The sequence below is a fragment of the Manis pentadactyla genome, chromosome 7 (genome assembly GCF_030020395.1).
Source record: "Manis pentadactyla isolate mManPen7 chromosome 7, mManPen7.hap1, whole genome shotgun sequence".
In the NCBI taxonomy this organism is placed as follows: Eukaryota; Metazoa; Chordata; class Mammalia; order Pholidota; family Manidae; genus Manis; species Manis pentadactyla.
Window position 1 is genome coordinate 143047906 of NC_080025.1, and position 27357 is coordinate 143075262.

The 27357-nt window shown below is 47.8% G+C and overlaps 1 protein-coding gene across 2 annotated transcripts in view; it reads right to left on the reverse strand.

Moving 5' to 3' along the window:
• Positions 1 to 5140: 5140 nt before the first annotated feature.
• Positions 5141 to 27357, reverse strand: part of ZNF777 (zinc finger protein 777) — a 30938-nt gene continuing 8721 nt past the window's right edge. For both annotated transcript variants that reach the window (XM_036899559.2, XM_036899558.2), the window contains exons 4-6: positions 26966 to 27079; positions 14025 to 14276; positions 5141 to 10912 (exon numbers count right to left, since the gene is read on the reverse strand). In XM_036899559.2, the coding sequence (XP_036755454.2) occupies positions 9756 to 10912; positions 14025 to 14276; positions 26966 to 27079 (1523 nt within the window). In that variant the 3' untranslated portion in view covers positions 5141 to 9755. The remainder of the gene's footprint in view (positions 10913 to 14024; positions 14277 to 26965; positions 27080 to 27357) is intronic.

Sequence of the window (27357 nt, forward strand, 5' to 3'; positions counted from 1 at the left end):
CAAGGTGACTTCAGTCTGCAGGATTTCGGACAGCTTCTCTGTGCAGCAACATTTCCACAACACTTTGCAGGAGGAAGGAAAGTCAGATGGAGATGAGAGAGAGGCCCAGGAGATGGGGCAGTATGGGTGGAGGCCTGACCTCCCAGAGGGGAAGGCAGGCAAGGGAGCCAGACTGGGGGAGACAGCCTCTTGTGGGTTGGTGTCCTCCTATACTCATGTCCTTCCAGGAACCACAGAATATGGCATATTTGGAAATAGTCATATCAGATGCAGTTAGTTAAATTAACAAGTAATAATGGATTAGGGTGGATCCTTGATCCAATCTGACTGTTGTCCTGAAAGGACACACACACACACACACACACACACACAGAAAATGCTTAAGTGCTGATGGAGGCTGACATTGGTGTAATTTCCCTGAGAGCCTCCAGTAAGAACCAGCCTTGGTGACACCTTGATGTTGGGTTTCTGCCAATTTCTGTTGTGTGTAGCCCCCCAGTTTATGGTACTTAATTCAACAGCCCTAGGAAACTAGTACACAGCCCAAGATAGGGGTGGGGAGGCAGACAGGGGTGGTGGGCCTTGTTGGGCTTTGGATGTCACCTCAGGAGTAACAGGGAGACACTGCTCCTAGGGTATCAAGCCAGAGACGACCACGGTCAAATCTGCAAGTTCAAAGGATTCCTCTGGCATGTTCCCAAAACATTCAAATCCCTTGAGAGTCGGGCATATGCCACCGTTCCAATGCCGCTGCCGCCTGATTGTCACTCACGCTGTACCACATGCTGTTCCTTAAATGCCAGGTGATTCTGACCCCCTTCCCGGTGCACCCTACTTCCTTTAGAGCGCAAATGTACACTGGCGGCCGTGGTTGATCATTATAAATTTGATGAAGATAACAGCTTGGCAGTATGTATCAAAAGGCTTTTAAAAGTCCATACGCTTTGACGGGGTTATTCCACCTCTTGGAAATAACTCGACAAATATTTGAATATTTATCGAGAAACAAACAGTCGAGCCCATCGTCAGAGCCCTTCTCAAGGTCCACCTCCGCAGGGTGTACACACATCTGCCACGCTTAAACGACTTGAGCTTGAGAAAAGCGGGTAAAATGAAACGCTGCCCGGGAGAGGTCTACAAGCTACCGCGGGGTATACTCGGGGCGCCCGCGTCCCCAGGGTTTCCTCGGGGCCCGGCACGGCCGGGCGCTGAGCCTTCGGGAGGCGCACGCTCAGCCCGGCTGAGCTCTGCCGAGCGCGGAGGCCTGGCCTTTGTGTTTGCGCCAGGCGGCTCCTGCCCAAAGCTCGGGCCCCACCAAGCCGAGGGGACAGGGCCGCGCGGGGCCGGCGCGAGCGCCCAGAGCAGAAAGGAAGGGCTCGTCTGGAGGGTGGGCAGCAGGCGGGCCGGGCCGGCCCGGGAGGAAAGGCCGCGCTCGGCAGGGGCCGGGGCGGGCCGCCCTCCGCGTCCGCGCGGCAAACCCGCGCTCCGGGTGCAGCCCTTTCCTGGGCGCGCGAGGCGGCCCCGCGCCACCACCGAGAGGCCCGCGTTCCTAGAGCGGCCGCGGGCGGCCAGGTGCGGCGCGGCGGCCTCCGGGCCTCGGCTCCGGCCGGCAGGGGGCAGCACGCCGGGCTGCGGCCCCACGTGGCGTGGGCGCGGGAGCCAGGCCGAGGCCCCGGAGGCCTGCCAGGGGGCGCGCTCGGCGGCTGCGGCGGCGTGGGGAGCTGGGTTCGGGCCCAGGAATTTTTAAAATTGCAAAATGCATGCACATTTCTTTAAAATACACATACAGAAATCTGTAGAAACAAAGTTTTACGATTAAAAAAATAAAACGGTGTTTCTTATTAAGCCTTGGCTCCATGATGTCGCTGCCGCTCTTACAGCGCCCAGGTGAGACAGACACTGCATGGCCCTTCAGCGGTGCTGACTCGGGGCCCGACTTCCGAGGGAGGGGATGAAGTTTCAGACAGGAAGGCATGGAGCTGCGAGGCCGGCGAAGGAGGCAGAGGACGGGACACGGCCCTTCCAGGGCACCCGGGACGGTTCTCTGCGGGACTCAAGGAAAGTCCTCAAGGGTTGGGGGGCCTAGGATTGGGAGAGGACGCTTCCCAGGGGTCCCGACGGTGTTATCTGTGTGTATGTGCCGCCGCTTAGAGAGCAGGGAGGCACAGCAGAGCCAGGTCGTTCAAAAGCCTCGGAGTCGCCGCTGGCCTGTGCAAGCAGAAGGAGTGACATCTGACAGCTCACAGCCAGCCAAGGAAGGGTGGGAGGGCTCCCTGGATGCCAGGGAGATGCCAACGGCTCCACTCCCTGTAATCTGGCTCTGCTGCCTGCCCTCCCTTGGACTCCTTAGGAGAGGGCTGGATGACCTTCCTTCAAATGTAGGGCACCCCAGAGGGTTTACGACCGCGGTAAGAGGATTTGGCAGTGCCCCGGGGATTCTACCTAATATTTGGGCCGAGATAGCGAAGGGAATAATAAAATACACTTTTATCTTCTAAAGGTTTTGGATTAGCTTTAAGGAAGGAATCATCTGCATCCCAATGGGGCAGAGATTCGGGGTTTTACCAGGGTTTCTTTCTGCCCATTGTCACCTGTGGCTTATTCACCCAATCATTTAGCTTTTATTGTGTACCTCACATGGGCCAGACCCGGCACCAGATGCTAGAGCAGGACGGAAAGGGGCGGCAGCCCCCTTGAGAATATCGAACACACGCAGCCCAGCGCTCGCTCTAGGCGCAAAGCCCAGAAAGGCCCGGAGAAGGGATACACCCAAAGCTGCCCACAGCCCTGTTGGGTGGCCAAGGGTCCTGCAGGGCTGTAACTTGCGCCCGGATCTTCTCTTCCCTCTACAGTGTAGGCGTTTGCTGTAAAAATAACCTCAGGGATCCTTGTAGCTTCTGGCAAGGCTCTTCTGGACATCTGTGCTGCTATTTCCCTGCTTTCCAGGGATTCTTGGTGGGTGTCAGCTCACTAGATTTCCCTGGTGAGTTACGGGGGCTCACCATTGTCTGGTAAGAACATCACCTAGGAATGTAGAGGTTACAGAGAATAGAAATGCATATACCCTAAAAGGAAGAAATAAATTTAAGAAATCCTGTGCTCTATCAGAGAATTAAGTAAGCATGGATTGTGTCACTGGATAAATTACACATACTCATTGGACTGAGACTGAGAAAAACTGAAGTTAGGAAGAAGGGTTGTCAGAGCCTCCTCCAGGGCCACCCCAGGGCCAGGGGAGGGTGGAACAGGTGGGCTTCCCTGCCTCCAGCTTGCCTTCAGCCCTAGCACTCTGCCCCCAATTATTTTACATGTTTACCTTCTGAAAGTGGCTTTATTTAAACAAGGGATTCTGGAGCTAAAAGCAAAAGCATGAAAACACTGATTGATGGATGAAGCACAGAAAATTTGGTTGATCATTATAAATTTGATGAAGATTTTGTGTCCTGAATCAGAACACCATTCTAAATATAGATTTAGTGTCTACAGAGAAGGGGTGAACTCTCAAGTAATCCACTTAATTTCACAGGCATGGAGATGGTTAAAAGTCCTTATATGGAGTGGTAAATAAAATGATTTATTCTGTTACATTTATGGAGGAGACTTGATATCTTCTTTTGGAGAAATAAAGGGCTCATTAAGTTCTAAGTTTTATTGTTTAGAATTCAGAAATTCATTTTAAAGTTAGAAAAAAAAAACAATGCTATTTTCATTTGGGGGGAAAATGGATTTAAATTAAATTCAGAAATTGTTATGTGATTATCACATGCTAATGAGAGTTCATCGTTTTGGTAAAATGAACACCCGAGCATGTTTGTATGCAGTTTATGCTTCTTCCAAGGCTCAGAAGAGCTGGCACACATTCGGGCAAGAAAAATGTGTCTATTTCTTCTCAATATGTCTACTGTTTGAATTAAATATACTAGAGATTGGCCTAATTTGGTCTGGATATTGACTCCGTTTTTAGCAGTACTTGGAAACATTTGAGATTTAATTTTTCCAAACTTATATCAAGATGTATCGCAAAACTTAGGCTTGATAAGCCATCGATTAATTCAAGATAAACTAAGGAAACTACAGAGTTAAAGTGGGAAAGGAACAGTAATAATTTTAGTTGGACATTCGTTATTAAATTGTTCAGGGGGTAATTATGCAAACTGACTACGTTTACTTTTGGACAGTTAATGTTGATTTTCAGTGATGGCAATCAATCCAAGTAGGATAATACAAACATAAAATTTTTATCTTAGATTTCAGAATTTGTATAAATAATTTACCTGCAGAAAATTTGATCATGGGACCATGTGGTTCTTGCATCAGACCTTCAGCAGAAGAATGGCAAAAGTCATGTTTCATCTTTCATTTTCTTAATTGAATTTAGCTTATATCCAATCAGCTGCAACCCTTTGAGGGCACCACTTTAGCATTTATGTATCCTATAAATAAAGAACTGATTGAATGTAGTTCTGAAAAAGGTTGTATACTTATTAGACTATGCTGATTCTGAAAGGAAACAGTGCGTCATCCTGCTATTCATTAATTAAAATTACTAGTGATGATAAATTTTCATTGGTACATTTTATCATTGAAATTCAACTTTCCATTACCCTAGCTGACAGACAGTAGTGATGCGCCTATCTTTATCATGCTTGAGTTATTTGAGAGCCTGGATATTATCCCATAAAGAGAATTCATGTGGTAGAAGGAACAGTGAGGACAAGTAGTGTGAGCCTGGTCATCAGAGTCCGTGCGTGCGTGCGTGCGTGTCTGTGTGTGTGTGTGTGTGTGTGTGTGTGATTAGGGAGCTGGTGCATTCTCCCTGTAATACTCCCCCTCACCCAACCCTTCTGACTGTTAACAATTGGCTTCGTGGGTCCTCACCTCAGGAACAAACAGACAAGGAGCCCCTTGCTCGCTTCCCAAATTCTCTAAGTAAGAGAGGGGCTCAGTTTAAAACGGGCTGGCTTGGTTGCCCTACCCACCAGAGATGCCCTGCTATTCCACCCTCGCCAGGTGAGCTGGCCTTGGTCCCAGGGTTGCTGGGCTTGGCTGGCTGACCAGAGAGCTCTCTACTCTCTGCCCTGTACAGAACTTACCCACAGTGTCCACGGGACAGTCAGAGCTGCAAATCAGGGAGAAATAGTACCATTTTGCCTTTTTATTAAGGATCCACATTGACGAAACCAGGAGGCAGTATATAACAGCAGTTAACAGCACACGCTTTGGGCCCCACACATTTAGATTTAAATTCTGGTCATGTCATGTTGGCCTAATTGCTTAACCTCCCAGAACTTCATCTGTAAAAGCAGATATGAATACTGATTTCACAGATTGCCACAAGATGAAATGAAAGTGTTTACTTAGCACAGTGCCTAGGACATGTTAAGACCCAATCAATCATGCTGATTATTATTATTATCCCTAATAAGCTCAAGTCTAGGTCTGATTGCTGACTGAAAATTTTCATATAAGGCCACTATCAGTAGGACCAGTGTTTTTTTCTTTTTCTTTCTTTCCTCTTCCTTCTTTTCTCTCTCCCTCCCCACACACTTCCTTCCTTTCTTTTCTTTTTAAAAAATTATTTTAGCCTGGAGTTACCTTTTATAGAAAATAGAAATAAAAGAGTTAAGTTCTATTATGTTTTAACTAAAAATACTCACTTCAAGGAACCCAACTAGAAGTGGCAAATGCAGAATTGATTTTTTAAAAATGTGAACCTAGGAGTTCCGACTCTGCTTGGGGAGCAGTGAGGCTTCCAGAGCTGGAGGACAGGCCGTGGCCTGACTCACCGTCACCCTGGCAACAGCAGGGCCTGGAGGCCTCTGCCCCTGATCCCTTAATCTGAGGATCCTCCACAGCAGTGCCTTGGGAAAGGTCTCCCATAGACACCTGGCTGAAGCTATCCTCACCAGCAGGAGGCACCGAGGAAAGATGGAGGTGTGGCTCTTTCTGCAAAGATGGCTCCTTAAAGGTCTCTGTGATGGCCCCAGCTTCCCAGGCCCTCAAAGGCTCTGTCCCCAGAACTGGGCTACAGAGTCTCCAGCAGATGCTAAGTGCTGACAAGGCAGTGGATGGTTTCCTAATCCTTCTGTTTTTCCATGGAGCTCAGTATAATGCTTTGCACCCAAGTGGTGCTTAATAAACACCTGGGGATGTATGATAAGGAGCACTGCTGAGGCACCAGACCCAGGCCTGCTCCACTGGCTGCCCCTCCACCTGAGCGAGGAGCCAGCAGACAGCACTGCTCCTCTCCATCTTAATTTCCCCAGTTGTTAAATGATAGACTCCACAGTAGGCCTTTTTTGCCTCTAAAATTCTTTATTTCCTTAGTACATTCATAATTTTGGCAAACATGGCGCAGAGCATGTTCTGCATGATACGTTGTTTCCCCCAATTTGTCTTAAATTTAAAAATCTGAGGGTAAAATGGGATAATTTGGAAGAGATGCTGGCTTTCTCTTTTACAATAACCATTCAGATCCCAGGAAGAACTACGTGGCCAAGCACAGAGCTTTGGAGTAAAAAGATGAATTCAAACCTCGGCTCTACTACTTCATTGCTGGGTGACTTGGGCCTACTGAAGCTCCTCATGCTTCAAAGGAGTATAATGATGCAGATGCAGAGTTATGTATCAAAGTCTTCAAAGGTGTGAAGCCTTCAATAAATGACAACTATTCCTTCTGGTACACAGTTCCATGGGGCCTATGGGAGCCAGCAATGGAGGACTTTGACAGTTTAGTATCCTATTAAGGGCACTCTCGAAAAGCACAACGAAAGAGTAACAGATACCTAGGAAGTTGGGGTACTGCCCACTGCAGACTCTGGCTTGTGGCTGAAAGGTGTTTCCACCTCGTCCGCACCAACATCACAGCCATGATGCGGTTGCTTCTGTTGTTCGATTTGAACTTCTTCACACCAAAGTAATTTTCTGCTTCTGCCTCTGGGGAAAATTTCCTTCTCAGAGATTCACTCTTTTAGCATGTAACACTAGCCTAGCCCACTGCCCTACCAGAACTTCTGTTTTTACTAGGCTGTCAATACCTATAAGCTAATAATAAAATTAGCATACTTTTATTGAAATGTAGTGTATACCAATGTCTTTGCTTTGTGTTTATTCTGTTAGTTAAGCCTCAGAACAGTGGGACCTTTACTGGTCCCACTGAAAAGATGAGGAAATTGATGTTGGGTTAGTTAACTTGTTGAAGGCTACACTACCAAGTTAAATCCCCATTGTTTGACTCCAGAGTGTCTACACGTTAGGGCCGTGCTCTAATAGATGTTGGCCTCTGACTCTAGGGAGATCATGGAGGGTGAGAATTATGATGGTGTGGGGGGTCAGGACAAGAGGGGGGACGATTTGGAGTCCAGGCACTGGGCCCCTCGGAGGAAGGGGCACGAAGAGGCTTTAGAGCCAAGGAAGGGGAGGCAGAGCCCCAGAGAGCTGCTGCCAGCCCAGCTCCACGGAGAAGTACCTGTCCTGCCTACATGTAATCCCTTACAAGCACCTTTCCACTGAGCCCATGGGTGCTCTGAGGATGGCCTGGTAACTGCGTACAAGTTACGTCCCCAGCCCTGACGTGGTTCTACCACGAACCACCGCAGTCGCCTCTCAAGTCTAAACATCTCCAGCTCTTTGGTCCTCAGGTTCCAGGCCTAGTAAAGATCCTCCATCACATATTTCCAAAACACCTCTGCTAATATCCCTTCCAGGAGCCAAATATCCTGGTGTTCAAAAGAATCATTTCCTGTCACCCCTTCACCCCAGCCCCCAGCCCCAGCATCAGTGGCCTGTCCCTGGAGGATGCCGTCTCTCCCACACCTGACTACAGCAGGCTCCCCTTCCCACCAGGCCCATCTCCTGCTCAGCAATATTCAATGGTTTCTCATACAAGATCGACTCAAACTCCACAGTCTTGAAGTCTTAGATCCAACACCCTCTCTGCAATCCAAGGCTGCTCCGGGCCAATCTTTTTGACCTTGCTTTTCTACACAAGCCTTGCTGCAGTCGGTGACTTTAATCAATCCCTGGAGCCCACTTTCCATACCCCTGCCTTGTAGAATACCCCCACCTAGAAGGCCTTCCTCCGTCCTCCCATCCATGGACCTCTCCCAGCTGGCAGATGTGCTCGGATTCCGCCTGCACGGAGGAGCTGCCCTCCCACTCCCAGGCCCCTCCTGTGGCCAGCAGAGCACGTCTCGGGCTCGAGGCCTACTGCACCCCGCACACCAGCCTGCTGTCCTGGATCTGCCTCCTGTGCAGCCGGTCCCGCGCACCAGGCTGGTGTCTCCAGCCCCCCACGCCAGTCCTGGCCTCGGGCCCTCCTCTGGCTGCCTGCTGTGATGTCCAACCACCCTCAAAACGTTTTCCGAGTAAACTGAGGCCATATGCTTTCAAATGTGGGATCATGCGCACCCCTTCCCTCTCTGTACCTCAGTTTATGCAACTTTGTGAAGGAGAGAAGGGGGTTGACTTCAGAGCCAGTGATGGGACACCTCCCTCAAACTTCCTTTTCTGAGCCCCCTCAGTTTCCTGTACCCTCCTCTCCACCCCCAGACTCACACAGTCTGCCTCCCTCAGCAGCTCTAGCCTGTCAGCAGAAGCTGACGCCCCCCAGGTACGGGCAGAGCCGGGCACTCTGCTAGCCTCCATGAGCTGTCCCTTCAAACTGCCTGAATTCTCTCTGGTTCACTGCCAAGCCCACAGCAGAGTGAGAGGAAATTGCTGTGGGCAGCACAGCGTGCCTGTAGTTTCTCTTTGTACCCCTCACTGGGAGGCCATTGGAAATGAATGAATGCCCAGCAAAAGGAGGGTGCGTTCGTGCATCTACAAACCTAAAGAGAACAGCTCTGGTGCGACTACAAATAAAAAATATTCTGACTGGTGCCTTTTGTGTGGTTTCCCCAACTGGCACCAGGGACTCTGCACCCCTTCCCTACCCATCCCTGAGCCCTTGGCCATGCTTGATCCTGAGAGAAGCACCCAACTTTTGTCACAGGATCCCCTTTCCAGTCCATTCCAAACCTTCACTCTCCCTGATCAGTCAGCTGGAATCCACTCCGTCTTGAACTCCCAGGCCCACCACACCGGGGCACAGGTGGGGTCTACAGCCAGGGGCTTCTACCCTTCCCGAGACTCACTCCCTGCTTCCAGCCCGGCAGTCCTGTCTCTCCTTCATTTACAACCGGCGGCACCCAACATGGGGAATGAGCGAGCGCACAGAAGGGGCTGAACGGGGCCTGTCAACAGACACTAGGCACATGTCCCTCGTCCACCTTCTCAACCCCTCCCCTTCAAAACCAAACAAAAACGGCAAACAGGAAACGCTCGTCTTTTAAAAATTACTCTATTATTATCAAATAGAACCACAGTATCCAAAAGGTAATTATAAAGTTCTATCCCCAACTAAGTGGCCCTGAACCGCCCCTCCGAGTGGCCGGCGGCCAAATCACTCCCCCCGTGCTGATTGGTTTCATCCACTTTATTGTCAAGGAAATTAACAGCCCGAAGGGGTTCCCCAGGTCCGCGCTCTACCCCCGGGGCCCGGTAAACACGGCAGCAAGCGACCTGGTCTCACTACCCCCGTGTCCGTGGGAGGAGGGACGAAGGGAGAAAGGGGGGCTCACAGCAAAGGGGCTGGGGGGCGCCCCGCCTGCTGGACTCGGCCCCGCGGCGGCCAGGCAGGTAGGCGTCAGGCCGGTAGGCGTCAGGCCGACTGGGCCGCGGCGCTGACGGCGCTCCTGGCCGGGCGGCGGGCGCGCTCACTCGCCCGTGTGGGTCCGCAGGTGGTACTTGAGCGACTGCTTGTAGCGGAAGCACTTGGCGCAGTGCGTGCAGGGGTAGGGCCGCTCGCCCGTGTGCGCGCGCTGGTGCTCCAGCAGGTGGTGCTTCTGTGTGAAGCGCTTGCCGCACTCGGCGCAATGGTAGGGCCGCTCGCCCGTGTGGATGCGCCGGTGCTCCAGCAGGTGGTGCTTGCGGATGAAGCTCTTGCCGCACTCGGGGCAGGCGTGCGGGCGCTCGCGCGAGTGCACGCGGCAGTGGTTGGTGAGCTTGGACTTCTCGCTGAAGCTCTTCTCGCACTCGGGGCACTTGAAGGGCCGCTCGCCCGTGTGAGTCCGCTGGTGGCGCAGCAGGTGCGACGGGCGGCTGAAACTCTTGCCGCAGAGGCTGCAGATGAAGGAGACCTCGTGCTTGCCCGCGTGCACGCGCTGGTGGATCACCAGGCTGATGTGCAGGCGGAAGCTCTTCTTGCACTCGGGACACGTGTAGGGGCGCTCGCCTGTGTGCGTGATCTGGTGCTTGGTCAGGCTCGACTTGTGGCTGAAGCTGCTGTCGCACTCGGGGCACTTGTAAGGCTTGGGGCCGCCACCGCCACTGCCCGAGCTGGGCGACTTGGGGCGCGCCTTGAGCGCGTGCTTCGGGGCGAAGCCGGGCCCGCGCTCCGGCGACACGTAGCCGCCGCGGACGCGGTGGATGCGCTGGTGCAGCGTGAGCTGCTGCTTGTGCCGGAAGCTGACCTCGCACTCGCCGCACTCGTAGGGCCCCTCCTTGATGTGGTTGCGCTGGTGGATGATGAGGTTGATCTTCAGCCGGAAGCTCTTGCCGCACTCCATGCACGTGAAGGGCCGCTCGCCGCGCCGGTTGCGCTGCTGCTGGCTGGCCGCGCCCCGGCCCTCGCTCAGGTGCCGCTCCCCGTGGGCCGCGGGCACCAGCCTCTTCACCGCCGGGTTGCCCAGCTGCAAGGCCGGGGGGCTCTCCTCGCCCCCGGGGGACAGCCCCCCCGGCAGCGGGGTCTGGTACATGCTGGCCTCGTACCTGCTGGACAGCTGCCCAAGGGTCTGCAGGTGCTGCGGCAGCTCGTCCTCGTCGTCATCCTCCTCCTCGTCGTCCTGCTCCTCCGTCTTGATCACGATCCCCTCTGCTCCGGGGACAGGGAGAGAGACAGAGATGTGAGCCGAGGCCTGGCGCCCCCGACCCTGACGCACGTGAGCGTCGCTGCATCCTCACCGCAAGCGGGGCACAGCTGCTCTGGGCCCCGATCCTCTTGGGAAAGCACCCCTCTCCGCCCTCTGCTGCCGCGGCCCCCTCCTCGGGCTGGGCTGGGGTGTGAGCGCAGCCCTGACGTGGGCCAGTCGGAACCCTCTCTTGGAACTGCGGCTGTGCCACCTCCCTGGGCTGCTGGCGAGCAGCGGGCAGCAGGAGATAAGGAACCCGGCAGGCAGAGCCCTCCTGGAAGGTGCCCAGACCCAGGGCGCCCGAGGTTGGCATGATGGTGGGCCTGCCAATGATCTGAGCCGCCGACACCCCTTTTTCATTTAAGCTACTTAAAGGTTGGGACGTACCACCTGCACCAAAAGGCTCTGGACCCATCACATTCTCCACCTCTCCTCCCCCACGATCTCCGGCACTTGCACCCTGCTCAGCCTCACTGGTCTGACTCTTCCCTGAACTCCCTTGGAGGTTTCTCCCTGGCCGTTTCTCCTCCCCTCCATGTCTGAAAATCGTACCCATCGTTCAACACCCAGCTCCATTCCTGTCTCCTGCCTCGAACCTCCCTTGATGGTTCCAACCCGCAGCCCCTCCTGAGCTCGCAGCACATGGACCAGGACCTCAGCCTTCTCCTGCGGCACCTCACCTGCACGGTGGGTGACTCATCTGCACGGTCTCTAGCAACCCTGAAGCTGGGGGGTCAGGATTCCCTTGGCCTCTCCCACAGGCTCTGGTGTGCAGTGCCACACACACGGTAAGTGTCCCACGAACACCCCACCTGCTGGACGTCCTCCTCCTTCCCCACCCTCTACCCTAGTCCAGCCCAGCTCTTTAGGACCTAAGATGTTAGCTACCATACAGTGTCCCGCAAGTCTGAATTTTCTCAGATGTCTTGTACTTTTTTGGCACTCTTTAAACACTGTTAATTGGGGAACTCTATTTTTAGTCAGTGACTTTGTGTCAGTGACGAGAAAGTCATTCACTTCTCTGAACCCACCTGTGAGATGGAAGATGCAATAATAGTCTGCATTTGTGGAATTCTTAAGAGCACCCAAAGAGAACTTTTTCAGAGCATGTTACACCTGTTCTCTTTTCATATTCACAGTATCTTCTTACAGAATACCCCATTTCAGTGACATGGGGCATCTGGGTCCTGAGATATATTTCCAAATAAAGTCAAGTCAGGCCTTTACAATAAAGAGCTTGCAATTTAGGGACATCTAGTCTACCCCATAACTGACAGGGGACCTGGAGCTGGCAGTGGCCTGGCCAAGGTCTGGTAAGTTAGTGACCGCTAGGCCCGAGTGCTTTCCAATCCTCCTCTGAGCCCAGTAAACGACAGGGTCACATTTAGAACACAGGTGTGCCGAATCCCAGCTTAGGCCTCTCATGAGATGGTGCTGCCTTGGCACTGTTAAGAGTCTCAGCAGGAAGTAACCCAGAACATTCTTGGAACATGGTGCTTAAAAGATCAGGAAGGAGGAAGCAGCTTCAGAGATTGGAAACTGATTGCCTTAGTGTTTATCCTGAAAATAAGGGTGTTTATGGAAGACAGAAAGGGAAATAAGGGCCTGGGAAGATTTTAACTCTCCTTGACTAAGTTGGTTTTTTTTTTTTAATGAAATAAGAATGAAACAGCTGGCCCTTAAATTCAGGATTCAAAATCCCAAAGTGCTGTTTGTTTTTTTCCAAGGTTCTACTAGAATTAATGGACTGTTAAAGGGCAATCTGGAATTTCTGTTATGAAGCTCCAATTTAGCATATACTCACAATTTGCCTTGCATCTTTCACTATTCTTTTATGAAAGACACTCTGGTATATTAAGAAGATTTGTGGAATATATCATGTAATTATTTAAAAATAAGGAGTCAGATCCACATCTTTGACCAAGAAGGATGTTCATGATATTTTGTTACGAAGTGCAAAAAGGCAAATTGCGAAGGAATCATCTACAGATAAAATGAGAAAACTGATGTGTCCTTGATCGTTCTTACGTCACACTAGAAGCCTCAACAGACTTAAAGATTTCAACCCTTGGAGAGCACGTTTTTTTAAAATAACCAGTTGTATTGTCAGTTGGTTAAAAAAATCATCAACATAATACTTTCGATAACCCAAATAAAATGGGTAGGATACACTTCTAAGAATAAATTAGTCTGATATGATGGGTAATGACTCTTCTGCACATAAAACACCCAAACAAAAACCAAAATCCAAGTGAGTTCTACCAAATCTTCAAGGAACACAATTTCTCTCACTTTTTATTTCAGAATATAGGAAAAGAGCAAAAACTTTCTATTTCAGTTGATATGTCTAATCTTGTTTTCAAAACTAGAGGATGATTTAAGAAAAACTCAGCTTCATTTATGAATGTGGTTGTAAACTCCCAAGTAAAATCGTTGCTAGTTAAGCCTAATAGTGTACTTTAAAATTGCACCATGACGATAAGGTCGGGCTTTTCTCAGGACTGTGAGGATGGCTCAGGATCAGAAAACTGACCACAAGAGAAGTCCCAGGATCAGGCCGCTGCAAGCCCACTTCCATACTGTGCTCCTCGTGCTCACACAAGCAGCAGGAGTCTGCAGAATGGTGACCCTGAGATTATATAATTTAAAAAGATGCCTAGATTCTACCCAGAAAAGACAAATCAGTTGGTTATTTTAAAAAACATGCTCTCCAAGGGTTGAGATCTTTAAGTCTGTTGAGGCTTCTAGTGTGACATAAGAATGATCAAGGACACATCAGGATCAAAATCTTGTGCCACTATCTTGTGACCTTGGGCAACTGATCTGACCTTCTCTGCTTGGTGAAGGAGGGGGGTTGGACAGATGATCTCCAAGTCCCTGTGGGTCTTCGTCTGACCTAGTCTTTGGCTGTAATACCTTATTTCTTAGCCCCAATGGGTTCTTATAAATCCTGAAGCCATGCTTGGGGTTCTGTCCACCCATCAGTGTCAAACTACCTCTCCGAAGGTAGTTGCCCGCCAGGCAGGGACCTGCCTGCAGCCCCTCTTCCCCACCCCCCACCTGCCCCTCACTGACCTGTGCAGTTTCTCTGCTGCACCAGCATCTGTTTGAGCTCGCTGAACTCGCTGGAGCCCTCCGTGGACTCCTCCAATGTGTTTTCCTGCTCCTGCATGTCCAGGTCTGGCTGCTCTCCGCACGGGTCACCCAGCTCCGAGTCCTGAAAGCCGTGCTCTTCCACCTGTCCCATCAGGGGCTCCGGCGTCTCCAAACTTTCTGAGCCTTCATCATTAGTTTGCACCTCGATCTTAATCACAATCCCATCGTGTGCTGAGAGGTCGGGAGGGGTAGGTGGGGAGGACAAAGAATCAAAATATGTTCATTCCACCTGCCAAGGTTTCTGCAGCCCTAGAATTTACACTGCAAAAATTCTCATTTCAGGACCCTGAAGAAATAGAATACTGAATTGGCAGTGAGTAGATACAGACTTTTCTGGACATTTTGTAGTCCTGAACATCAGTACAAACTGGATTAAAGTTAATATATATATGCACAATTTATTTTTGTGACGTATTTTAAAAAGAAATCCTAATTGCCTTTGCCAGGTTAGGCCAGCCAGAGTTACCAGACAGCTCCTCTCTCTCCCTCACCATCAGGATGAATAAAGGAAAGGCTTGCTGCCTCCTCCCCACCTGCACCTGTCAGCCCCCACCCCGCCAGGTGTGCGCCACCGACAGCCCCGACACCCAGCCCCCTCCTTGCCCACGTTCACAAGCATGCACGCGTGTACAACAGTGCTTTGGGGTTGTTTTTACTTAAACAGCATCTGATTACACACACTGTCCTGAGCATTTTTAAGACTTGCCTACAGGTGTGTGGGTGAATTTCAAATGTCATTACACACATATCATTTACCTAAATGGGATCACAGCACACATTTCTGCTTTTTAGTGCAGCATTTTCCCCCTGGCCTTGCCCTTCGCCTGACTTCCCATTCACAGATGTGCCTCCCAGGCAACTCCCTGTAACTTGGCATTTCCCCATATGTTTACGTAGTTATATATTACAACACATTTACATTGATGTTTTCATTTTCTGGCCATTGGTTCTAAAAAACTAAAATTGCCTTAAATATAGTCCTTTGTGTTCCTTTTCTCACTCAAGTATCTTGTAGAAATCCCCTCAAACCAGTTTCTATGGGGCTAATGCATTTCCTTGTCAATGCGCTACATATTCCACAGTGAGAAAGTCCTGTGATGAGCCAGACCATCCCTTCCTGGAGAATTCATTTTGGTCCCGTCTTCTGCAGCTGTGAACTATACTGCGGTAAACACTTGTTTATGTGTACCTCTGACTATACAACAGGTTTATTTCTGCGAGTCCCAGGAATAGGAATGCAGAGCCAAAAGGTGTCCGTATTTTTATTTCTGATAAATGTCATCAGACTGCTTTTCTACAAGGCTGTGACAATTCCTATTTCTATCAACTGCACAAGCACACGCTGTCCCCCCACATCCCCGCCTGCGACAGACACACTGCTCTTTAACATTTCCTCAGTCCCATGGGTATATAATGGTAACTTGCTGATACTTTAATTCTACTTCCCTGATGAGAGTAACTTTATTTATTGGCCTTTTAGATTTGATTCTGTGTGAACTGTGTTCTATTCTTGTTAACTGGTAAGAATCCTTTTATTCCTATATTAAAAATAACCCATTGTTAAAATAATAAAAAAAATAATAATAACCCATTGTTTTTTGTCAGCATTTCAAATACTTCCCCCAAATCTATCCTTTGTCTGTTGGCTTTTGTTACCTTTTATCATACAACTGTCTCAAAGTTTTCATATTGTTAAGTATGTCCCTCCTTCTTTTTATGGCTTCTGGGCTCTCTTAAAGAGGTTCTCCTCTGGCCCTAGATGGTTCACCTTTCCTCCTAGATTTTATTCCAAGGTTTTTATTGTTTTGTTATTTACATTTACGGCTCTACTCCACCTGAAATTTATTTTTGTGTATTGTGTGAGGTACGGGTTCAGCTTTATTTCCATCCATATGGGAAGAATTATGCCAGCATAAGTCCACTTACAGGTTGAAAATTACTGTCAATTAAAGAAATCATAAATGTGTAATGCACAAACATAGTCAGTCATTCATTCAGTGAATGTCAACAGATATTTACTGAGCACCAGCTGTGCCATGCGGTGTTCTGATGGCTTGTGAACAAAACCGAGCTCTCATTCATCTTACATAAGGCAATAGACGCAACTAGTAAATCCTATGGCAGAAGGTGTTAAGTGCTGTGGAAAAAAGAAAAGAAAGCAGGGAACCAGTGAACAAAGCCAACAGTCCCTGCGGTGGGAAGCCTCCCCACTGCTCTCCCACCACCGCACCCATCATTCCCGGCCTCAGGAGGACCACACTGCTGAGAAAGACCAGCCAATGTCGTCGGACCTAAACCGGGGTTCTCCCCCAGGCCTGGCAATCACCTCACTCCTGCTTGGGCGCAGAGCATCCAGCAGACTTCCTGTTCCCAGGTCGCGTTCCCCACGACCTTAACTGCAAAGCGTGGCTACTTTCCCTCAGAACTGTCTCCAAAGATATCTTCACCCAGTCTCCTTCCCACAAAAGAGGTAAGTCACTGGCGCTTAATCCTCAACTTACTCCACGCTCTGGCTCAAAGCCACCACTCTGCCCCCCTTTCTTCTTGCCGAGCCCCCTGCCTGCTTCCCTGGCCCATTTTCCTCCACCAGATGCATGCTTTTCTTCTCTATCATCAACCCTCATCTCAGCACTAGATTCACAAGCACGACCATGACTCCAGCATCAGAAAAACATCTTCCCTTAAAATACTTTGCCTCCTCCCTAAAATAATTTTTTGAAACTATGTACCCCTTTGCATCTTTTTGAATAAACATATAAAATCCTTCAGTAACTGCAAAAGATATAATTTCTGGAATACTGTAAATATTGATAATTTAAAACAAACTTTTCCGCCAGCTTTTAATATTGCCAATGGGATTAGGAATCCTGTTTTAAACCCACTATTATTCACTTCAAAGTACATGAACAAGTTCTTTGAGAGTTGAAATTTTCTATCCCCACTTTGCCCATAGAATTTTATCCTAATAGAACATATTTTTATGCCCAGAAGCATTTACTGATTACTTCATCTGCCACTCTGCCAGAAAACGTGTACATAGAGTAATTTTGCTTCATTTCTAATAACCACAAGGCTGTATTAATTTTTTTTTCTCCTGGTTTAAGTTATTCTTAGTTATTATTACTATAGAATGATAAACAATTACTTAAGACAGGAAACAAAAAACTTGTTGGAAATGTATCTCCTATAAGGATGGACAGGTATTTTTTCCCCCCAATTAATCCACTTATCTGAGAATGAATATTCTTACTGCATGAATGAGACAGAGTTCAGAACAAAATCTATTCCTATTTTTCATTTTTATAAATACAAGCATTGGGAAAGTTCATTTACATGGATATGTAGATGGGCTGGCAGGAGCTTTTTATGGAATCACCACTCAATTCTTTGAACTTCTTTGGAATTATAATGCTACTAAAGCTTGTGGTTAACATATCATCAAAAATTGTTCTTAATGACCTATTAGCTGACAACTTAATTAGGTTCTCTCTCAATTTTGTTGAGAGCAAAGTATTGCAAACAATCTAACTTGCAAAAGAATTCGCCACAGGCCCCAGAGCAATGCGCTTCTGGTCATGTACCCCAACATTCAAGACTGTCTGTCTTGTGACCCAGGGGGCTTTTTGTACTTCAGAGAAACACTCCATGATCAGAGGAATGGCGGGAGGGGCCTGTTCTTCAGTAAGAGCAGGAGACACAGGAGATGAGGAGCAGCATTACAGGGGCTGCCTGTGAGGTGCGCTCCTGCTGACGCACTTATGCCTGAGAACAGATGGACTAAGGGCTCGGCAACTGAGCCCTCAAGGCCGTCTGTGCTACGTACCTCTTGGAAGGTCTTGAACCCTCAAGGGTGTGGGTATTCCAGCTCGCAGACCACCGCCTCCCACCGTCAGCCCCTTACTCCAGGACCCTGTTCTCCATCTCCACCAAACTTTTTAAATGCTCTCAGCTGGATGAAACTGCTGGTCTCTGTGGCATTTAATTGTCCCTCAAAATGTGCGGTATTTACACATTTTCATGCTTCTCCCCCATTTGTTAGACAGTAGGGAAGCCAGCTGTTTCCCACCAGAAGGTCTCCCCGCCCCAAACAAATTTGAAAGAGTACTGACAACCAGATTGGATTTAGGAGTGATTTGTTCTCCTGTGTGAAAAATTAATCAAAGACACATATATTGTGGGAATATAGTTTCTGGCCAAAGGTAGCACTTCAAACCAGCAGGAAAATGTTTTAAATAAATGGAGTGGTGACAACTGGCTTCCTAACTAGAAAGAAAATCCCAAAACTACCTTCACACGTCTCACATCAAGCTAAATTACTAATGGTCAAAAATTCGGACAATGAAACCAGACTAGTATTAAAGAACACAACTTTGTTTCTCTCATTCCCCCCCCTCCTTTTTTAAACCACTTTGAGCTGAGAAATAGGCTATTCCTAGACCTTTGGGACATCAGTTATTCCTTTGGTGACTGGCCGATCAGTCATACCAAACATACTAAATGTGCCCAATACACATCAACTGTTATTTTTTGCAAAAGAATTTTTGTAGCTTTGCCTTGAGATTGTTTGGCAATAAGAAACTTATTTGTGCTTGGTTTTTAATCTCTGTAATCTTATTTCTTCCTAAGAACTCATGAAATGGGAAAAATCTGTCCTACAAAAAGTCTGTTTTCAGACGTATTAAATGTTTGTGAACATTAAATTTAGTAACTAGCGGAGGTGACAGAATGTTATATTTGTAGACACTTAAACATTTAATTACTTATATTCTGCCTTTTTTTTTCCTGAAGTAAAGATATTGTACTTCAGGTTCCAAATATTTCTAGATTTTTGAAAAGCTCATAGGCCCAAGGCCTGTGATCATAACCTTTACTGAATGAAACTGGATGCATAAATATTCCTACACTTTATATGAAACCCAGAAAATACAAAGAAAATTACTAGTAAATCTGAATATACAAGTTTAAAACTGATACATGGGAACACATAAAAATTTAAAACAGCTCTATCACACACATACAAATATACAAAAGTAAACCAACTTGGAAACACATACATAGGGCAGATGAAAGCTAATATCCTTAATATTTAAAAAGCTTTTACAAATCAATAATAAAAAATAAATAATCTAAGAAGGATGAAAGGCAAAACGGAATTCATAAAATAAGACATTTTTGTGATCAATAAGAGTATGGAAATATGCTCAGCATCACTTTTACAGAAATTGAATGGAAATACCAAAATATTGTCTTTTCTACCCATCAGTTTGGCAAATAATAATAAAAAATAATAATACCCCCTATTATTGGCATGGGTGTGGGGAACAGGTAGTCTCATGCCAAATGAAGAAGTATAAATTGGCACAATTGTTTTGAAGGGCATTTGCTAAAATCTATTAAATTTTTAAATGGGTATATCCTTTGGCCCAGAAAATCTACTTCTAAGTAAGTTTCTTTCAGGGAAGTGCACAAAGACTTTCTTATGAAGGATCTTTAACGAAGCACTGAAAGTTGTAAATACTCTAAATGTACCTCAGTGGGAGTTTATTTAAATAAATTATGAAATCAATACACATAATACTATAGTCAGCTATTAGAAAAAAGGATTTATATGTTATGACATGTAAAGATGTCAGAGATACTTTATTGAAAACAAGTTGCCAAACAATGTACTCCTATACTGTTTTTTTTTAAACGAGAATGTATTTATGTATTACTAATATAATTAAGACTGTGTGTTTCTGTATACACAAAAATTGGGAGGAATAAATGTTCTCTTGAGAGACAATTATATAGGACTTCCACACTATTTTTTCTTTTTGAATTATGCTGATGAAACTTCTGAGTTTTATTGTAGAATAAAAACCAGTTGCTACATTAACTTTCTGTACCAGCCCAAAGCAGAGAAATGATGATTGACATGGGCTTTCCAATTCCCCAGTTGCACTTTCTGTTAGATCTCTAAAATTTTAGCAATTAAAAAAAGAAATCTTGCTTTCAAAGTTACTTATGTGCATAGGCCAAGGGCTGAACAGTTCTTCAAAACTAGTTTTTGAAAAGCTGTCTTCCACCCCCACCCCTATTTCCTGCTCCCCAGAGGCAATCACTTCCAATTCTTCTAGCAATTCTGGCTGGATTAACCTTGGGTTTACATTATCAGATTAGGGATTATTATTTAAAATTGAATCATGCAGTATACGAGAAGGACTTTTCTATGCCTGTAAACCTTTTTGCTTTCCCTGGAGCTAATAGTTTTTTTTGTTTTTTTTTTTGCTTACCTTACTACCAACTATCATTAAGTTGGCTTCAAACTCTCCCCAACCCTGTTCCATGAACCTTTTCTCAAAACATTCAGACCTTATGGGAACTTTTCAGTTTCCTCTACTTGAAGAAAAATTTCCTGGGCCCTGGTGCTGCGCTCCAGTCCGACTGTCTCCAGGCACACGGCTATCTTTGTGGGTTCCCTTCGGCAGTTCCGGGGTTCCCTTCACCTCCCAACGCCTTTCTGGGTTTACTTCCTCATTCTGGCAAAGCTCCCTCCACAGCTTGAGAAAAGGTGCATAGGAGACTGTGAACATCTCAAAATATCTCAATTTCACTCTCATAGTTAATGAGAATAGTCTGGCTAGATATCAAATTCTAGAATGGCTAGAAGATTATTTCCTAAATTTAAAATGTAAAGAATTTTAAAGGCATTGCTCTATGTCTTGTTGCTTCCAATATTGTTGATAACTCCAAACCATCCTAATTCTTGTTCCTATGAATGAACCTGTTTTTTCTCTCTGGAAGCCTGTAGGATCTCCTTTGTCCACAAGTCTCTGAAATTTCTTGCTGAACTACCGAAGACAGGGGTCTATTTTCATGCATTGTTCCGACTAGTTGGTGGGCTCTTTCAGTCTGGAAAGCTGTGTCTTCCAGTGCTGACATGGGCTTTCCAACCTCCTCATTGCACTTTCTGTTAGATCTTTAAAGCTTTGGCAATTAAAAAAAAAAAATCTTGCTTGAATTTTTCTTGAATTATTTCATTGCTAATTCCCTTGTCCCTGTTTTTGCTGTTTTTTTTTTTTCCTGGTATTCCTATTATCTGGATGTTGGACTTCCAACCTTTAACTTTCTTATTCTTTCCCTATTTTCTGTCTTTTTCCTCTATTTTCTGGGAAGTGTGCTCAATTATACCTTCCAACATGGCTACTGAACTTTTTATTTGTATTATTGTATTTTTAGTTTCCAAGAGTTCCTTTCTATTATTTTTAAAATAAGCATTACACTTTTGTATCAGAGATCATTCACTCCTTTTACCTAAGGAATATTAAAATATATATATATATGGTATATACCTATACTTATATAGATGTGTATCTATGCATTTAACCCTACTTTTTTCCCCTCTCTGCATGGTGTCTGTAGCCTTGAAATTTACTTTTCCACTTTTTTTTCTTTTGGTCTCTATATTAGAGGCTTTTCCAAAATGTCTCATGGTTCTTGGTTGTCCGTTTAGATTTAAACACAGAATAAGAGAATTTAAAGTTTGGTGCATTCAGGTAGAGCTTGCTAACAATGGGTTTCCCGGTAGGACGATATGACTAGTTCATCTCAGTGGGAAACGTCTTGGGCGGGTCCCAAAAGTCTCCAGATAAGACTCTTCCAATATCCTGCTCTGAGGTTTTAATTCTGGATGTCAGCATCGTTGTGGGAGTCAAATTAGGGAAGAGGCTGGAGATCTCAATGCTCGCACGTCAGGTTTCACTTGGCCCCGTATTTGCAACATGGTGCCCCACCCTCAACGGTGCCTGGTGTCCATGTTCAGAGATCCCCTTTTTTGCCCTCTCCAGTGAGCCTTGGTCACCTGCCGGGGCTGGGAGAGGCCGATGCCAGTTGTAGGGATTGGGGAAAGCGGTAGTGTTTAAATGTCCCTTTAAAAGATGTTCGGCTAATCCTCTGTTTTTAGTCTCACCTTCACCCCCAATTCCAAAGACACCTACAGTCTGTGGTACTGCCGACTCCAGAGTCTTGAGTAGGTGGGGGTGGGGGTGGAGTGAAAACTGGGTTCTCCTCAGCTTTCTTTCCTATTACCAATTTCTAAACCAGGAATTACCCAGCCATCTGTTTTCGGGCTTTCAATTTTTGGTTGCGGTTGTCTCTTTGTCCATTTCTTTTAAAAGTACCTTTACTCTTGTTTTAGGGGAGTCTGGGAAGTAGGAGTAAACATATGTTCAATCTGCCATCCTTAACTTGAAGTCTTTGTCCATATGTTTGTTCTTTTATTATTATTTTTACTCAATAATATATGCTCACTACAAAGCATAGAGAAATATAATTTTGGTATGTTTCCATTCAATGTTCTTCTATCTTTTGTTCACGTTGTTGACTTCATATTGTATTTACGTTTTCTGCTTCTACATTATTAACTCCCCCTATCAACAGGTTCATTCCCATCAACATTCCAAACAGGCTTTAGTGAACCCCATCTCAAGCACACAGGACCCACCCCGTATTGCTGCCCCGTATTTCCACTCCCCACTCCCTGCTAAACTCGAACAACTGATGTGTCTGTCCCTCCCCATTTCCTCCCTTCCCACTCACTCCTCACCGACTCTCGCAGGCCTCCACCCCACCACACCACCACCATCTCTCGTGCGAAGCTCACTCACGTTCCCAATTTGCAGATCCACCAGACACGCCTTACTAAACCACACTGCGGATTCAGTGCCGCTGACCACACTCCCTCGTTCTGGAAACACTCTTCTCTTGAAATACCCAATGATGCACGATGCTAATTTTTGCTGCCTTTCTGCTCCTCCTGTTTCCTTCACTTCCTCTCATTCCTGTTTTTCTCAAACCTAACAACAAAAATTCCCAACCGTGGCTGCTCATGAGAATCATTCTTGGAGGCTCTTAGAAAATATCAACACCCATGCCCCACCCCGACAAAAATATTCCAGATCTCCAAAGCTGCTCTACAAGGCCCGGCCCGCGCTCTCTCCACCCCCTCGGCAGCCTGGGGGAGCTCGCCCGGCCTGTGGTGCCAATGCGCAGGTGTCCGACTCCAGCTCAGATCTTTTTTGAACTCCAGGCTCCTTTATTCAGCTGCCTTCTCAACGCCTTGTCCTTGAGGCCTCATGGAGACCTCAGACCTAACGTGCTGCTGTCATTTCTCAGACCTAAACTCCCTTTTGTCCTCCACCTGCTCTCTTACTCAAGTCACAGGCCTGGGAGTCACCCTCAGCGCCTCCATCTCCTTCACGCTCCTCATCCACAATCACACAGTCTTTTCCAGGCCTGGGCCACAACACAGCTTGCAAACACCCGCTCCTCTCCCTGGGCCCTGCTGAAGTCTCCCACCCGGACCACAGTAAGAGCCTCCACCTGTTCTCCCAGCCCCTGTCTCTCCTCCGAGCAACTGCAACTCCTATTGTTCTTTAGGCTGCCGCTAAAAATCCCACTTCCTCAAAGAGGCCTTTTTGAATCTCCCAATCTCAGTAAGTCTTCCACGCTTTATGTCTCCCAGGCCTGATGCTTGTCTTCACACACTATCATGGTGACTGTATTTCTATATATGTGGGGCATTTTGGTTGATAACATAAGGCTCTTGACTCAGGCCCTGGCATAAACATCTGATGATCTAAATAATAAACCTACAATGAAGCTTACGGTATAAAAACTCTTCATGATTTTAGTGGCTGTATAATAGTCTATCGTAATGTTGTATTTAATCCATATTTTGGATTCTTTTCCATACTATAAACTCTCAAAAAGGAAATTATTAAGTATATGAACATTTTAAATATTTAAAACACTTTAAGACTAGAAAATACCAAACTGCTTTTTTAAAAGACTGGAACTACATACGATGTATGAGAACTTGGATTCCAGCCATGCCATTTGGTTTGTCTGCTTTACTCTGCTCATTTATTACATGGAATGGTATCTGGCTTCTCTAAGCCTCTATGGCCACCCTTACAGGACCGGGAAAGGAAGCCCATGCTCCGAGTATTTTGAGAGTTGGGTCGGTATCTGAATCACCTTTGGATCTCCTTGGCCTTAGGAATCCATACCATAAATAATAGTTTATTGAATGGATTTACTGAGCCAGGTCATAAAACTGTTAACGTTCAGTGTATTTGCAAATAGAAAATGCTGAATTATCTAGCCTTTCCCACACACGTGGGTCTGGCTTCGTGGTCACCCTCTATGGGAAAATCCAGTGAACTCACGGGTTACAGCTCATGTGCTGGGGGCTGATCACTGCACGTTCACAGAACCACCCTGCTATCCAGAGGCCGAGCCTTTGGGTCGCAGAGAGGCGTGAGTTCGAGGCCAGCCCTCTGGGGCAGTGGTTCCCACGTCCTCCTGTCCTCCGGCCAGTCCAGGCTCCAAGTGGCTGGAGATGGACAGTGGAACAAATGGCACATTCCAGCCTTACAAGGCGGCCTCTGTGAGGCTGTTCTCCCCGTGGAGGCTCAGCCGCGGACATGCATGTGCCAGAACAAACCCGGCCTGGGGCAGAGTGGGCCGAGTTATCTGTTTTTTTTTATTCTGGCCCCACGCTGTGGCAGGCCCATCCATGATGACAGTGTGAACAGGCAGAGGCGGGGAGTACTGACGTTCTCATCCTAGAGCTTCTAAGAAGATGCTAGAAGAGTAGCGCCTGGACCACAAACCCACTGGAACATCAGACTGGATTTCAGGATTTTTACCACAAATTGCCTCTCCCATATTCTCATTCTTTGCCTCCCACACTTGCTTTCTTATTCCTCCTACTTTGAATCTCTCTATTCCCACTTGACCGTTGTTTTGGATGGAGCCCCTCAAGCCTTTCAGATCCAGACTTCTCTTCCTCCAGTCGGCATGCCGCCTGCCACACTTTGTCCCCAGCTCCCCATTCTCATCTGCTTTTGAACCCATGTTTTTTGTCTGACAAAATGAATTCAGGATCAGCCTCTCCCCTCACTTTAAATCTCTAGAACGTAAAGATCCTGGATCCTCTGAAACAGGCCAGCACTTACTCTCCCTCAGGACTCTGTCTCTTTGGTAAGTTACCTTTGCTCTTAGTCCACAGGGCTGATGTCACTCAGTATGTTTCTGGACCTCCTCCTGGGAGCCAGTTTATAGGTCCCAGAATCAGTGACATTATTTCACAACAAGAAGCTGGCTGTTTGCCTGTGTTCCACACCAACTCCTTTCAGCTTCCTGGACCCATTTCCAACGTGTGTGTTCCCACGCATGGCAGAGGTGATTCTCAAGCACCGAGAGAGTGCCGAGAACTCGATTCTGACGCTATCTGCCCAGAGGCAGCACCAGATTCCCTAGGTTAAGTAAGGGCTCCATCCCACAGTGGAGGCTCCAGCCCCTGGCCCCCCACACCCGACTTCAGATGCCAGCTGCAAGCCCGGGGCTGTTACATGTGCTTCTGACCCACCAGCTACAAAGGGGAAGTGCCCACGGTCTCCCCCTTGGGCTCCATTAATTTGCTAGAGTGGATCACATGCCCCAAATAAAGGAGCTTCTGTCCTCATGGAGCCTGGGGCCTGGCCTGGACATGGAAGTGTTCTGGTCCCAGTTCCCCAAGCGTGGAAGTTTTCTCCAAGGGAGGAGGAGGAGGCAAAGAGAGACGAGAGGGAGCAAAATGCTCTTGGGTTTTTGTGACGGCTTTACTGCAGTCATAACTGACTCACTGCCATTGGCTGATTCAACCTCCAGCCCTCGGCCCTCTCCCCTCCCAGGGATTGGGGGCTGGGGCTGAGCCTTCCCACCCTCCATTCAAAAGGTTCGTTCCCCTGGCAACCACCCCGCACCCTAGGTGGGGTCCAAGAGTCTCTCATTAACATAACAAGAGACCATTTCACCTTTATGGCTCCGAAGCATTTTCAGCAACTGTGGATGAAGACCATCTATATGCGGAGGAATATATTTTTGGTCATCTGAATGACTAAATGTGTATTTCTTATAACTCATTCTATCGCATGGCCCCAGTGAGTTCTGCGAGATTATGCCCCTTTTTCAAGACATGATCCCCAATGATGTTTGGCTACAGAGGACAAGGATCTGCTTCCACTGAAGACCTTCAAGGTAAGTGATGCAAGTCCAAAGGCAATCAGAGAAGGAGCTCCAAAAATGAACTACGCGCCACGCGAGCACCCACAGGGCCAGTGTGTAGGCTCCCAAGGTGGCCACCGTGGAAGGGGGCAACATCCCATGCAGAATGACAGGAACGGTGTTTACTGGGCCACTGGTACACACCAGTCACCATCCCAGACCCTAGATAGCAGCACCTGTCCTGTTTTATAGGTGAGGAAAGTAGGCCTCCAAAAAGGCTCAGTAACTGAAAACACACTGTTAGTAAGCAGAGAAGCCAGGATTCAAATGCAGGCAGCCTGACACCGGAGTCTGCCCTTGAGCCACGTGGCCAGTCCAGCCTGGCACCTGCGGCCTCCATCTAGCTGCCTCGTCTAGACACGGCCTGCATGTTGTGGGATGTGTCGGGTAAAGTCCACACCTACCCCTCGCCTTCCAGTGACTGGCACGGCCCTCCTCCGGGGTGCTTCAGGCGCACAAGCACCAGCACACTGACAAGGGGCTGCCTTCCTTTCGGGTCCCGTTGTTCCCTGCGGACAGCCAAGTGCCACTGCATCATGTCAGAGACCCCCCGAGACAACGGACCCAATGGCATTCTGATTTATCTGGACTTGGGCCACTGGCGATATAGGAGGCCCCAAGCAGGTCCCCACAGGCCTCCTGCCTGCAACACAGCCTGCTGACATATCCCTCCAGGGTCTACTTGGGATGGTAACACCCCATGCCAGGCCTCCAGAAGGCTGAAAGATCCAGGAGGCAGAGCGCTGGGCCACGTGGCAGCCACTCACCGGCACTGGGGTCCGTGGGCGCCTCGCCTTCCTCGGAGTCCTCCTGCTCCTGCATGCTCGGCCTCTCCCCGCGCTCCATCTGTGACATGAGGTCTGGTTTGGAAATTGCATAGTCTGGGAAAAAGGAAGGAAAGAAAATACACTATGTGGTGAGGTCACACTGGATGTGGCAAAGGTGTCACCTGTGTGAATGTGACACTAGGTGCAGCTGCCCTTCCCATGGCCGGCAATACTGGACAAGGAACGGCCGGTGTCCAGCTCCTACATCAGGGCCCGCTGTGTGTGCGCACACGGGCGTGTGTTTCAACCAGTGTGGGGGCGCTCACTGCGTGCCCGCCAATGGAGGCTGGCCCTTCTGACATCTGTGGCTCCTGCTGGTCACAGGTGACCAA